The 13,642-nt window shown below is 50.3% G+C and overlaps 6 protein-coding genes across 6 annotated transcripts; 1 reads left to right on the top strand and 5 right to left on the bottom strand.

The window, feature by feature from the left end:
* Window positions 1-110: 110 nt before the first annotated feature.
* On the bottom strand, window positions 111-860 carry PSV08DRAFT_248576 (uncharacterized protein; the record flags this gene model as incomplete). The annotated part of the gene is made up of 1 exon (XM_066092369.1): window positions 111-860. The coding sequence occupies one exon, from the start codon at window positions 858-860 to the stop codon at window positions 111-113; it is 750 nt and encodes a 249-aa protein (XP_065948914.1).
* A 2,113-nt stretch (window positions 861-2,973) lies between these two features.
* PSV08DRAFT_225521 (uncharacterized protein) lies at window positions 2,974-5,788 on the bottom strand. Its single transcript, XM_014228368.2, has 3 exons — window positions 5,537-5,788; window positions 5,125-5,489; window positions 2,974-5,077 (listed from the first exon to the last, which is right to left on the bottom strand). The coding sequence occupies exons 1-3, from the start codon at window positions 5,679-5,681 to the stop codon at window positions 3,239-3,241; spliced, it is 2,349 nt and encodes a 782-aa protein (XP_014083843.1). The 5' UTR covers window positions 5,682-5,788; the 3' UTR covers window positions 2,974-3,238.
* Window positions 5,789-6,478: 690 nt separating this feature from the next.
* Window positions 6,479-7,518, bottom strand: PSV08DRAFT_47745 (uncharacterized protein). Its single transcript, XM_014228367.2, has 2 exons — window positions 7,261-7,518; window positions 6,479-7,209 (listed from the first exon to the last, which is right to left on the bottom strand). The coding sequence occupies exons 1-2, from the start codon at window positions 7,477-7,479 to the stop codon at window positions 6,565-6,567; spliced, it is 864 nt and encodes a 287-aa protein (XP_014083842.1). The 5' UTR covers window positions 7,480-7,518; the 3' UTR covers window positions 6,479-6,564.
* Window positions 7,519-7,666: 148 nt separating this feature from the next.
* PSV08DRAFT_47744 (uncharacterized protein) lies at window positions 7,667-9,115 on the top strand. The gene is made up of 2 exons (XM_014228366.2): window positions 7,667-7,815; window positions 7,912-9,115. Exons 1-2 carry the CDS (start codon window positions 7,703-7,705, stop codon window positions 9,023-9,025), a joined length of 1,227 nt encoding a protein of 408 aa, XP_014083841.1. The 5' UTR covers window positions 7,667-7,702; the 3' UTR covers window positions 9,026-9,115.
* A 72-nt stretch (window positions 9,116-9,187) lies between these two features.
* On the bottom strand, window positions 9,188-11,461 carry PSV08DRAFT_392478 (uncharacterized protein; the record flags this gene model as incomplete). The annotated part of the gene is made up of 3 exons (XM_014228365.1): window positions 9,188-11,135; window positions 11,215-11,352; window positions 11,433-11,461. 3 exons carry the CDS (start codon window positions 11,459-11,461, stop codon window positions 9,188-9,190), a joined length of 2,115 nt encoding a protein of 704 aa, XP_014083840.1.
* A 1,025-nt stretch (window positions 11,462-12,486) lies between these two features.
* PSV08DRAFT_248571 (uncharacterized protein) lies at window positions 12,487-12,858 on the bottom strand (the record flags this gene model as incomplete). Its single annotated transcript, XM_014228364.1, has 1 exon — window positions 12,487-12,858. One exon carries the CDS (start codon window positions 12,856-12,858, stop codon window positions 12,487-12,489), a length of 372 nt encoding a protein of 123 aa, XP_014083839.1.
* Between the last annotated feature and the right edge of the window lie 784 nt (window positions 12,859-13,642).

The raw sequence follows: 13,642 nt of genomic DNA, 5'->3' as shown, positions 1-13,642 counted from the left end.
GGGCGACCTGTAACTGGCCGAGGTTGCCCCGCTGGGCAAGTAGCCCGTAATGGATGCCCTGGGTTGTTGCGATATTTTTCCCGAACATCGAAAAGGCTCATGTCGCGGTATCAAAAAGGTGCTGAGCCCCCTCGGGGCTGTCTGCAGCGCAGCCTGGCCTGGTCCCTGGCTACAGCAGACGCTCTGCTCTGCTCATCCGCGCTCGCGCAAAGGGGAACGAACGTCACAATCTCATTTCGCCGTGAGGTGTCAGACGCTGCGCAAGTGCCTAACAAGAAACATAGGCTGAAGTTAGAACTGACCACCTCACTCCCTGACTGATGAACCGACACACTGCTTGGGCAGCGTGCGTGTAATGGGAGAGACACGGGTTGATAACGCCGACAACGGCTTGCTCCATTGTCGAGGTTTTGTGTGGCGACATGGGGCCGTCGATACTTGCCGCAGTTGTCGTCATGCAACCCAACAATTCGACGTAGCTCAAAAGCACCTGACATGGAGAGACGGTCGAGTGTGCTGGACGTGTACGTAGTGCGTAGTAGCAGTAGCAGCCATGAATCGATCGTCTGTGTACGTATCAGACGAGCAGCTGCTGTCCACCGAGGCGCAGCAGCTGTCGCCGCTCGTTTGGTAAAGAAGCCCAGCAAAGATCCTTGATGGGCATAGCGAGCGGGCGAGCGAGGAGAGGTCTCATAGGGTCGCCGCGTTCCGTTGCTAGGCGTCGTTCGAACATTGTTTCTCTGTCTGTATACGGGACTGCGAACCCAAAAGGTCTGTCGCGCCGCTGCGGCGCTGTCCTGATAACTTATATCTTCTTCTCTAAAGGGCCTTTTGCGGTCTCCACCATCCGATCGCGACATTCAAGCTTCCGAGATGCTGCCGGCAGCGATCAAAATTGGTACAGGACCGTCGCGACCGCGAATGGGAGAGGCTGGACCCGCCTCCAGAAGTAGTGCTGCCACCGTCCGGTTACGTTTACGCTAGACGTTACGGCGAATAGAATTTGCAAAAGGCGCGAGAAGTCCTGAAAGACCGCCCGCGTTGTGTACATTTGCATGTACATACGTATATTCATGGTGTTGAGGCTTTGTAGATCCGGGGAACTGGCGACATGTACCTCCCTCGCTCATGCCTCGCTAGCGGCTGCGCCCGTGGTAAGATTCGTGATGCTTGGCACGTCCTCCGCAGAGCCCAACGTCACCCGTTACTCCTCTACACACTGCCCTCTTGACCATCGAAATATTTCTGTCTACAATTCAAGGGCGGTGGCTTGCTTTTGGGTTGTCCAATCCAGACTACTCGGCTCACTGGCGCTTCATGCAACCATCACTGCCCCGCGTCGCCGCTAGCATTCCAAAACGTCGTCTCATGATCGTCTTGAACCCCTTCACCACATGGCTGATGTGCTGTAAGGGTATGCATTGCTCAACGGGCGAGTCATGAACGGGAGGGAGCGCTGGAGCCCAAATATACGCTGTCACCTATGAATAGCAGTGACATTCCCGCGTCTTCCTACTTGACATGCATCGGCCGCCTTGCACTACACCGACTACTCATATCGTTGTGTCATCCTGGGGTCGGGCAATCTATTGTTCTAGGCGAGCCCTCTCTGTACTGGTAGCAGATGTGTATCTAACCTCTGTGTCGTGTGTGACAATTGTCTCTAAGTGTGCCGTTTTTATTTGTCCGTACAGCGAACAATGACCGGATTCCAGTCAACGATCGGCGCCACACGCGACTCCAGCAGGCACTTTTTATTATTAATCCCAACCAAAATATTAATTCCTGTGAAGTAAACTCAACTAGTCTGCAATTTTCAACCGCCTCAATAGCGGAAACAGTTCCATGAAGACGAGTGTACTTCGCCGTTCAGCTCTCATACACAAACGAACCCTCAAACTTCGCAAAGTCTGCCGTCTTAGGCTTAGCGAGCCTGTCGCGTGTGTACCACGCAAACTCCCATCTCATCAGCCACAAAGCTGTTACACTGAAATGCTTCTTGTGTGTACTGTAATTACATGGCTCTACACTGTTTCATATGTACTCGATAATACCACCGAGCCATCCCAGGCTACGTCATAGTCGTATGAGAGTTCTGCTGCAGACACTCCTTCACCGCTCCAGAAGCCTTCGGGACTACCTTGTTATCTCCGATATAATTCCGCTATGCTCGCTGTTACGGACCACATTGTAGACTCCGAGTAACATGCTACAGTGTTTATCTTGGCGCAGGATACTTAATGGATTGTTGTACAGACAGAGCTATGTACGGGTAGTCGCAAGTGGATCAACCTGTTTCCTATTCTGGTCTTACCTCCGCTTCGTATTTCGTGATTAGCTGTTCAACGTTCTATCGTCAAAGATGGCGGGCCGACCCCTCGCATTTTGCTGCCGAGACTACCTTTGGCGAGAATGTTAAAATAGGGTTCGGATGATGACCTTGAATACCCCTGTGAGGATCGACAAGAGAATGAGGTATAGCCTTCAAGAACAGAACTGTAGTAAGAGAGGTGGATGATGGAGACAAGATTAATAGAGGAGGAAGTAGTAGCCAACCGAGGCAGGACTATCATCACATGCATGATATAAAAGTAGCTCTCGCACGTCCAAATACCCCCCGCCAAGCAGGTTTTGTACTATCTCTTTTTGAACTAAGATATACTGTGCTGAATCTAACCTACAGGCACACAGTATTATATCTGTCTAAGCTGTCTACCTCTCACACATAATAGTGACCTAATCCAAAACGACAAGAACAAGCCATATCAAAATTATTTACCAGACCTTATCAGGACTTCAACATGCTAACCAACATTGCCTGAACCAACAAACAGCACAATCTACCCTCCCACCCGTGCTCCTAGAACACACACCTACGACCCACTCCCTTTAGAAGCAAGTGATGAAACCTCACACTATCAACCCCTATACATCACTAATCACAACCCAAGAACCAATCAATTAGAAACATCATCTGTATAGCAACATAAACAATGGTATTTTATACAAAAAAACAACTAATTCAATCTATGAACAAGTGCGCAACATAGGGCGCCAATAGATCAAAAAACAACCGCTCAGTCATATAACATGCCAAACGTCACTTCTCACTCACTTTACATACATAAATACACTATCATGACGCCGGAAAACAATGCAGGTCGCACACATACACATATCTGTCGTAAGCGACTACTCTTTTTTTCTCGTCTCGTTTCATGCAAAAAAAATTCAACAATTAGGAGAACTCAACTCGACTTCCGCCTAGCCTTGCCTGCTTGGCCTGAGCTCTTTCTGCTCTCCGTCTACGCCTGTTGGTGTCGTAGTTGCTAAGATCCGTCTCTGTGCCGTGAATTTGAGTGCCCGGGGGGCTGCTTAGGATAGTATCTCCCGCACCTGGCATGGGAGGTGGAGAAAGATTGCTGGGACCGGGTTGGTCATAAGCTGCAGATGGGCCGGCAGGAGGTGGGGGAATGGTAGCCTCAGGCATGCGCAGAGGTGTTGAGCCAGGCATTGGGGGTGGAGGAGGTATGCCAGCTTGTTGTGCCATCTCCTGCGCCTGCGCCGCTTCCATGGCTTCAGTCCTGCGCCAGCGGTCGCCCCCAATACCGCTCAATGAACTAACACTTCCAGCGCGGTTCTTTCGTTGACGATCCTTTTTCCTTGCTTCACGCTCTGCAGCTGCCTCCTCTTCGTTGAGTCGTCGCAAAGTCACATGGCGTCCGTCATTATGCATCTTGACTTTGACAGATACAGGGGGAGATGCAACATCGTCTCTGCTGCCTCGGCGTCGATGCTTGGATGGCGAAGCTGCCGAGATGACTGTGCCTCCACCAGCTGCGTCGCCCGCAGTACGACGTCGTTGATGATGACGGCCTCCAGGGGAGTCATAAGCTTCTGATCCAGAGTCCGACAAGACACTATAGACACCAGCGCGAGGGGGTCGATGAGGGTTCACTGATGGCGTGACGGTAGATTCCATGGGCGGACGGGCTACGGAGGGTGTGATACCGGTAATATCGCTGTCTGAAAGTATAGTCGATGGAGGTCGTCCGCCCCTACGCGGGGGTGTGCTATCAGCACCATACTTTTTGCGACGTTGGCTGTTCATGCGAGCGATGCGTTCTTCTTCCAGGTCTTGCTCCCTCATTTCTTCCACATGCTCGTCCTCCCTCTTCTTGCTACGTTTGCTCAGAGAGTGCTTGAGAAAGCCGAATACACCGAGAGTAGCGACTCCCTCCTTCAGTCCGTAAGAACGATCCTTGGGCCTCATGTCGGTCTCGTCGCTGAAGCTGGTCCGACTATCGAAAGAGTCTATAGATGTTACACTTCTCGTTTGGCGATGGTTCGATCGTAGGTTGCTTCCAGTCATTGCTGAGACTTGGGTATCACGTTCCTCGACACGACGCCAGTCGTCTCTACGATTTGCTGGAGATCCGGGGGCGCGTCCTTCTTCTAGCCTCGAAATATCGGTCTGAGTGACTTCAGAAGGGCCCAATCCGCGGCTGTAGCTGAAATCGCTTCCGGTCTCAGTTGGAGGACGCTTTTCTTTACGGTTAAATAGCTTTTTGACAGCGAAAATGCCTCCAACGGCAGCTCCAGCTCCAATAAGGCGATCTTTCCAGGTACTCCCTTTGTTGCGGTCGGCACCGTATTTTTCATCGCTCAGATAAGATTCCGTAAAGTCAGAAGCGGTGACACGAGAGCGGGAATCTCTCCGGGAGCTAATGACTGTGCCACCGTGCCTGCTGCGAGTCCGGCTTCGAGATCTTCCTGAACCCAATGCAGCTAAACCTGCACCTGCTGCACCTGCTGCTGCAACCCTTCCCACACCTGGACCCCTGCTGCGGCGACTGCGTCTGGTACTGTACGAGCGATCGGTTATATAAGTGCTACGATCGTCAAAGTCCAATTCTGGCTGGCTTCTGTATGACAGGATAAAGTAGAGAATCACAAGGATAAATGTCCAGACGGCGAAGAGTATAAACAGAACCAGTGGCGATCCGTACAAGGTTAGACCTAGTGGAACCTGCGCAATTCCGAGCAGTGCAATGGCTCGTCCTAGCCATTGATGAATCTGCAAGTGTCAGTAATGAGTCATGCTACTGTCTGTTGTGTGCATACCATGAGCGTAAGGGGAATCTTGTATCTCTCCTTGCCTTTTTCTAGTCTGTGAATAACCGAGCCACCGAAGGCTTGGACAACGACAAGAGTGTACAAGCCTACGCCGATGCCATGATGCGGGTTGGTTAGAGACCTCTCAAGACCCACGGCTTGGAAGGCACAGACAATAGCAGCAGTCGAGAGGAGTACCGCGGAGACCTGCAGCCAGATGTGGAATCGCAAGGCAGTACGCGGGTTCCGGTGGTAGAAGCTGGCCATAAAAATGGCAGCAGGGATTACGAATAGAAAGGTAACTACTGCTAGTACGCCGTGGGCGGTTATGAGGGCCTTGTAACCAGGCATGTTACGAAAGCGATTGCCCATGCCTAAAAGATTAGCTTCGTCACCATGTCTAATAGCATACTGTTCGTACCATTCAAGCGCGTTGTCTCAAAGTTCAGTCCCTGCAGATTGGGGAGCAAGAACGTGTTGCGCTGCGAGTCCCATGTTCCGTCTCCGACATACATGGAGCCCGACGAGTAGACACTCGTTCCTGGGTCCGAGAGTCCATTGGACATTGTGCTAGGAAGATTCGTCGAGTCAAGGGTCAATTAGACGGTCCAACGGTCTAGTGGTGCCGTGATGGTGGATGCGAAAGCTGCCGACTGTGGGCGGCTTCAGCGACAAAAAAAGATTGGGTTGTCGCTATAACAATGCGCACATGTAGCAATGAACAGGAAGCAAATTGTCGTGACGTCGTTACAGGCGTAAGGGGGCGAGGGACAGCTTCGCGCCGTCGAAAAGCGGAGGCTGGTTGGGGCCTGAGGAGTTGGGTTCTGAGCGTGTCCGGGTGGACAGCTCGCCTTGGTGGGGTGAACGTCAGCTCGCGATGGTGAGCGAGAGTCGAGGGCGAGTACACAAAGGGTCTCCGGGTATGCGGTTAGGGTTTAACAAAGGTGTTTCTGGAGAGCTGCAGGTGTCCTGGGACATGGGAAGCGGTAGCAGCCAGCTCGACGAGACCGCCGGGCCCAGCCGCCTGCATGTTTATGAGTTTTTTTGGCCGGGCAACGTAATCGATAGGTGCATAGCGGTGAGTGGCTGGGGCTGGCCAATCACAGCGCCCAACGGCCCCTGCCCCAGCCGCCTGATTACCGTTCCAAGCGGCTCCCGAGATGCTTTAGCCCCCATGGCCGCCCTTGGTGCGCGATGCGCTGGCAATGAGGCGAACCGCTACTATGATGAGCATCATGTCGCTGCAGCTGCATCTGCAGGGCCACCCACACTCGTTCACCAGCTGCCGTGTTAAAGGCTCGACTGACAAGGCTGCTTGGCAACGACGCCAATCCGGAAAAAACGACAAAATCGACATTCAAATCAGTGGTATCTCGAGTGCTCGCCCCGTGTCCCTACACCCATAACGCCAGCACAGCCACGCCAATCCCATGCTTGCTTGTGAAATCCTCACCCCTCTACCTCTAGCATCTCCTCTAGTGCCTTTTCAGATGCCCGGAGCCACCTGCCTCGCTCCTCCAATTCGTCCCCTATACCGCCACCCTCTTCCCTCCTCCTCTGAGCTTCTCTGGCCGCCGCTACCGTCCCCTGCTTTTGTGTCTCTAGTGGCCGCAGCTCACGCTCCAGCTTCTCCAAGTCTCTGCCTCGGTTCGGAATGGTGGCCTGGAGACTGGCAATCTGTGCGTTAAGAGCTGCGAGCTCTGTCTCTCGTTCGCTGAGCACTCGCTGAGTTTCAGGAAGCGGAAGAGCAAGCTCGGGATTGGTTGAGGCTGGCGCTTGTTCGTGCTTCAATCGCTCAATGTTCGCCTCCAGCCCTTCAATCTCACTTGGAAGAGACTCAAGCTGTTGTGTCCGTAATTGCACGCCCTCGTAGCGTATTGCGAGCTCTTTGCCTTTGCCCTCCAACTGCTTCAAGATGTCGGCCACCTCCAACTTGCGCTTCTTGAGCTCTGCCTTCAGGCCCAGTATCTCCTTTTCCTTCTCATCGTTCTCGTGAGCGTCAACGAGACGAGGCGGGTTCTCGGTGATGCTGCGTAAGAACTTTTCTTTAGTGACTTGTTCGACATAACTGAAGCGGAGTTTGCTGAATAGTTCCTGTCGTCGTGATTAGACCTGACTCAAGGCAAGTCCTTATGCTTTGCATACCTTGTAATGTAACAAATCGGCTTCGAGGGCTGCAGGATGCGTGTCACTATTCTGTTCGCTATCCTCAGATGCTGCAGAGTTGCGCTTCTTCCCAGTTTGAGGGAGATCTTTTGGAGCCAGTGTCTCCGCAATGGCCAGAAGCTTGAGTGACTGTGATTGCTGTAACTGTTCCAACGCTGATGCTGGTGTCGGAACCGCAGACTTCCTTTTGGGTCCCATTTTGCTTGCTATATCCCGTGTTTTGGAGTATGAAGGAATTCAGGTGTTTGTTTTGGCGACGGTCGCGGCGGCTGGCATCTGAGGGCAGATTTCCCCGCGGCAGTTACCGCATGCAGACTAGTGTCGTTTGTTGGAATGATCACACATCATTCTTCGAGCATCTCAGGAGCTTTGATCTTTAGCAATCCTCACCCTTTTCTGGCCATAAAGAGCACCACAAATCATGGCGAAGAACCTAGACGATGACGAATATGTTGCAGAACTACTGAAGCAAGACGCAAAAAGCGCAACAAAGAAATATGAGCTTGTCGGCATCGACGCCTTCAATCCAAGGAGGTGCGTTCCAAGCCTGTGTGCCAGCCATGGCTTTATATGAGCGTTGAAAGTACAACAACACTCTCTATCCAGGTAGTTAATGCTGACTTGTCTCAGAGCAAATTCCAGCGCCCCAAAACCGAACAAGAACTTTTTACGAAACATCATCCGTCAAACCGACCGTCATAATGCAGCGCTGCTTGCAAAAGAGGCGGAAGAGTCTCGTGCGAGACTGAGGACGATGAACCGCGAGCGCAAAAGGAGAGAGATACATCATGAAGAGGAGCAAGAAAAAAGGGCCCCGGGAAGATTGACTCCAGTCCCAGGGGATGATGATTTCACAAAAGCACACTCTGATAGACGGCGAGACCATAGTGAGAGTAGAGACAGGCATAGGAGACGGCGAAGAAGCAAAGAGCGAGAACCTTCCAAGAATACTTCGCCCCACCGACACCGAGACAGAAAGCGCCACAAAAGGAGATACGACAGTGATGACGAGAGGGATTCTTCTCGGCAGAAACGTAGACGGTCAAGGTCGCCTCGCGACAAGGCTCACGGGCACAAAGGAAGCGACTCTGATGACGACCGGAGGTCACGGAGAAGAGATCGCGAAGAGCGTAGACACAGAAGACGAAGATCATACTCTGGTGCAACTTCACAATCCCGGTCACCACCACCTCGACACTATGATCGGCATGAAAAACGGCGCAAACATAGGGGATACTCTTCTAGAGATACCGAAAAAAACTCCGAACCTAGATCTGACCGGGAAAACGACCGTCCAAGCTCCAAAAGACGTGCCACTTCCCCAGCATCTGATTCCGACCCTCTCGAAGCCATTGTCGGCCCGCTTCCGCCATCTTCCGAACCCACGGTACGCTCTAAAGGCCGCGGCGCTTTCAAACCAAACTCTATGGGTATTGAGTCACGCTTCTCGTCTACCTACGACCCTAAAGTCGACGTCCGTGCAGACTCTGACAATGAAGACGACTGGGGTGATGCTTTAGAGGCGCTGCGTGACCGCGCACGCTGGAAGCAACAGGGCGCCGAACGTCTCAAGTCTGCGGGATTCACAGACGAACAAGTGAGGAAATGGGAGAGAGGAGAAGGACAGAATGAAAAGGATGTGGTTTGGAAAGGAAAAGGAGAGGCCAGGGAGTGGGATCGAGGCAAGGTGCTGGATGAGGACGGAGATGTTGAGTTGAAGGCCGATTTTGGGCGATTAAAGTAGGTAGTTTGTTTGCAAAGGACAAGTCTGCTCTCTTGGCCATGCGAACACCGCTTCATCTGTGTATATCTAGTAACACACTACGATTCGGATTCAACTGGTTAAAAGTTTATACAAGCATGTATCTGCCAGCATGTCCAGACAAGTATAATTTTTCCATCACCCTCAACGCGCAGAATCCTTTTCTTCCCCCCGCCCCTCAACCCTCATATTCCCCTTCATCTCCTGTGACACCTTCCTTCTACCCGAACCCCTCAATTCCCGTAACGAAACAGGCGGCCTCGCCCTCTTAGCCTTATTATCACCCAGACTCATCCTAAGCATCGCTCTCTCAAGCGTCGTAGTCAGTCTCTGAAGCAGCCACTGCGGCTCGGACACGTTGCCCATGAGCGGACTACGGAGGCCAAGCCAGCTCCAGCGCTGCTGCTTGCCATCGCCCGCAGACCCGATCTTGGGGGCTTCGCCGTCGTGGTAGTGGGTTTGGGCGTGGGGTCGCCGGTGGTACGAAGCGTCGCTTTCGCTTTGGCCGATTAGGTGTAGGTAATATTCCCATTCGTGGTACTCGTATTGCTTGGATGGCTCTATCTCGAGATCTTTTATGAGGGTGCGGATCTCTTTTGCGAGGACGTAGTGGTAGAAGTGGGTATCTAATTCGAGATTGTCATCGTATTGACTTGCTTCTTTTTCTTTCTCTCCAAAATCTGCTTCTTCGGCGTATGTCGTTAGTCGGTCTTGGGTGTAGTGCTTGTGTTCGCTAGCAGAATCATCTTGGTAGGCTTTCTTATCCCACTTGCCCTTTTTGATTCTTGTCCATCCAATTTTGAGTGCAGCACTTAAACCTTCTTCATCAGGTAAGACGGTGAGGGAGCCAAGCCAAATTGTGAAGTCTTTGAAAGCTTTGATGACCGTGTCGCCCATGTTGGAAATGAGGATTGTAAGGGTAGGGACCGCGACTAGGCTCCAGAACACCATAAAGGCTTTGCCCGCATTACTCTCGACGACGTAGTCCCCGTAACCAATCGTTAGCAGCGATACGTATGCGTAGTAGAGGGAGACAAAGTAGGAGAATCCTTGTGGCTCTTCTGAGTACCAGAACACTAGAGCTCCCATGAACCACAGCATCAACGCCGCAGCTGTTGACAGTGCCAAGGCAGTATATCTTCTCTTCCTTTCAGACAATTTTTGCACACGTCGCATAACGCGAAACTCTTGCTCACGTCTTTGCGATTCCTTCAAGCCCTTTGAGCAAAACGTTACTTTCTCAAAAAGCGAAATACGTATCGTCTTTGTTTCCTCATCAATCGACTGCAGTACCTTCTGTCTCTTGACTTCTGTGAACCGAGCCGTCATCTTTTGCTTTCCATGCTCGAGCACTAGCGACCTGATAGATCCGATTACCAGACCGACCGTTACTAGCCCTCCAATGGCGTATGGAATCAACAAAGAGCGACCAGTGTGCGTTTTTGGCACAAATTCTCCGCCGAATCCCATGGTGAGCAGTGTAAAGTTAGCCCAAAAGACCGCGTCCAAAAACGCCCAGTTCTCCACGTAAGAAAATATCAGAGCTCCTATGAGGAGATAAAACATAAAGGCAATGGTCTGCAGCATCAGCGTCCGCTGGCTAGCTGTGAGTCGGAATTCGCGATCATAATGCCCAGTGTACGCTCCAAACGCCGTAAACATCATCAAAGACGCGATGATGAAGTAAACCCCAGCCGCCATAATCGCATAGTAAAAAGCCTGGCTCAGTGCATGCTGCTGCATAGGCTGAATACGAAAGACCGATGACGAAGCGACTCCAACCAGCGCTATGAGCAGAAAGCTAGCCATGTAAAACCCAATGATGGTAATGGGTTGCGCAATAGCGAATTTGAGTCTTCTCGACATGTTGAGCAGCAGACTGGCATTTGCCGATAGGGCAAAAACGAGAGATACTGAGTTCACTGCAATGAGCCATTTCGGATCTGCGATTTTGGTTCCATGGGCCTCGTCGCTGCCGGGTGGGATGTAGACGCGCCATTTTTCAACCAGGGCGCAGATGGACATGCCGTTTGCAATTGGACCAAAGGTTCCTGCCATGAGTGGACTTGCTGTAGATGCAAACCACCATCGACTGCTTTCTTTGTTAGTCTAAATTAAACAACGAATACGTAGTTATAACAATACTGGCTACATAACTTGGATCAAGATACTGCCGTTCCTCGCGCTCCGCCTGCTCATCTTCGACTTCCATTTTATTTTCAACATCCTGGGCGGCTTCTTGCGCTGGCTCGTCTAGCCCGGGGTCGTTCATGGCTGCGAGGGGTATGTCGAAGTTTGGTGTTGTTTTTCTGGGAATCTGGTAGATTCCAGATGGGGGGGTACCCCAGTTGAGATAAACAAGATCAGCTGCGAGGTCGCGTGCACGAACAAGGAGGCAATGACGTAGGCGTGAGACATGTTAAGCCAGCCACATCCCTTTGTGTATAATATTATATGCAGATCAATGCAGTATCGAAAAACAATTTGTTGTCTATTTCCTGAGACTGCAGAAAGTAGCTGTTGAGTTTTAGTGTTGAAGCAGCTTTCTTGAAATTCTCTCCTTGATTGGCTACTGCAACCAGTTTATGAGCGACTGTATCTAACCACTTCGGACAGCCCTCTGTATCATTCAACACAAATGATGAGATTTTTTTTAGACTCCAATAGCTCCTATGCAAAGCCTATTATTTGAATTGTACGTTACATGGGGTTGCGACATTCTCCCTTATCTCAGTCTGGGTTATGGTGACGCAGTTACGAGGTATGCTATGAGTTTTGTCTAGCGATTTGGTATATTGGCGTACGCAAGAACAGCGTGGTTCAACAACAACGTATCCGTTTTATTATAGATTAGCAATGTCATTCCTGTTGAGTAAAGTAGCTAATAAAAAAACATAATTTAAGTTGACTATAGCCTGGGTGATAATGGAATCTATCTATCATTGCTGCTTTGGCTGCATATTATAATCGATCTTGGAGGGGGTTTTCGTGTAATTAGAAGAAACGCAATCTAATTAGCTAAGTATGGAGACCCTACTCGCTACACTACAGCTATTAGAGTAACTAACTAGCCAACCAACTAACTAACCAAACTGTTTTATATCATTTAGATCTACTGTGTATAACTTATATCTAGATATGATACTAGAATCGCCACTGTAGCTCCAAAAAAGACGGACGAAGAAAATAAACAATTGCACTTGGACCAGGGGCCAAAGGCGTTCAGCCCGACACACCTGTCACCCGGGCATAGCTGCACAGTACACGGCTGAAGCCGAGGACTTGTCAAATCAAATAAATTTAACATCTCACTAACATCAGTTCCAGGCGCCTTCAACCAAATACCCCCCTGTCTTTTGATCTTTATGCATGCTTTGAGATTCCAGCTCCTTGGAATTACATTCATCGAGCTAGACAGCGTGACAGTTTGTAGGCTAAGCCGCTTATGAACTCCCGTTTTCGTCTAATGAGTTCGAGTCATCGAGATTATCATAACAATATACCCAACCAATTTGGTCACCAAAGTAAGGGCTTTGCGGCGTGGCCACTTGCTCAAGGACTGCCTCCTTGTCTCCAGGTGCGACGAGGAGGCATATGATAGTTTCAAAGCTAGTGTCCGGTGACGCCGCAACCACCTCTACGCCAAAAATAGGGCCATCAGAAGCATTTATTGGTAGGAAATCGTCTCCGTCTCCATCAAATGCCTGTGTGGTGTTCAGGGCTGTCACATTAGGACAGGAGGCTAAGGAGAGATCCACTGTCAAAGCCGATGCAATGGCAACCGTAGTCGTGGTAATAATCACAAACAAGCACATGCTGTACATTCGAGTGCGAGGAAATTAATATGTGAGGATTGTGAAAAAGATCGATTTGTCATTATCTGTGTCCTCTGGTCTGGCTATAAAAAGGCTATCGGGCAATCTACGGTTGATTAGTAGGCAGCATTATACTAACAAAGCTTATGCATATGAAAATTGCAAAGTTTGCAACAGATCACTTTGGGAGAAACTGCTTACTGTTACAAGTAATCAGAGAGGTCCTCTTCCTAATAAGCACGGAGGGTTGAAAGCCGACCAGCGACCACGTTCGCGGTAACATTCGGATTACGTCGGTGTACTTTACTGGGGTGTGCAACTTACTATTAATGAAACAAGTTAATTATGCAGTGAGAACTGATTTCTGATATAGCTGGCCTGCAAGTGTCGTAGGCTAACCTTCCTTTGAGTTAGTTCTTGAAGGTTACCTTGGTATACTCAAATACTCTGAGCGTTACCGCTTGTCAGAATATGTAGGCAGATATCGCGATGGTTCGTGCGAGATCGTCGGTGATAGATGGAGTCCTCTCCATGGCCTGCTCGCAAAACGACTAATTATTAAAAAGACCCTTTGAGTCTCACACAGCTACGATAGCTCCCTCAATTAGCTTCTAGTATAGGTAACACTTAGAGAATTTAGTTTACAAGGATCCAGTTTTGCTTATCATAGTCTACTCCTCATCTGATGTAGCCTCTGCTGGTGATGACCTAGGAACAAAAGCCGATTGACCAAACCGTCGTGTGACATACAGTATTCAATCGCCCTAGTAGCTTTATTGCAAAT

Source organism: Bipolaris maydis (assembly GCF_028858645.1).
Source record: "Bipolaris maydis strain C4 unplaced genomic scaffold PSV08scaffold_9, whole genome shotgun sequence".
NCBI classification, from domain to species: domain Eukaryota; kingdom Fungi; phylum Ascomycota; class Dothideomycetes; order Pleosporales; family Pleosporaceae; genus Bipolaris; species Bipolaris maydis.
The sequence above is the reverse complement of the archived record's forward strand: the minus strand, read 5'-3'. Positions and strand labels throughout refer to the sequence as shown.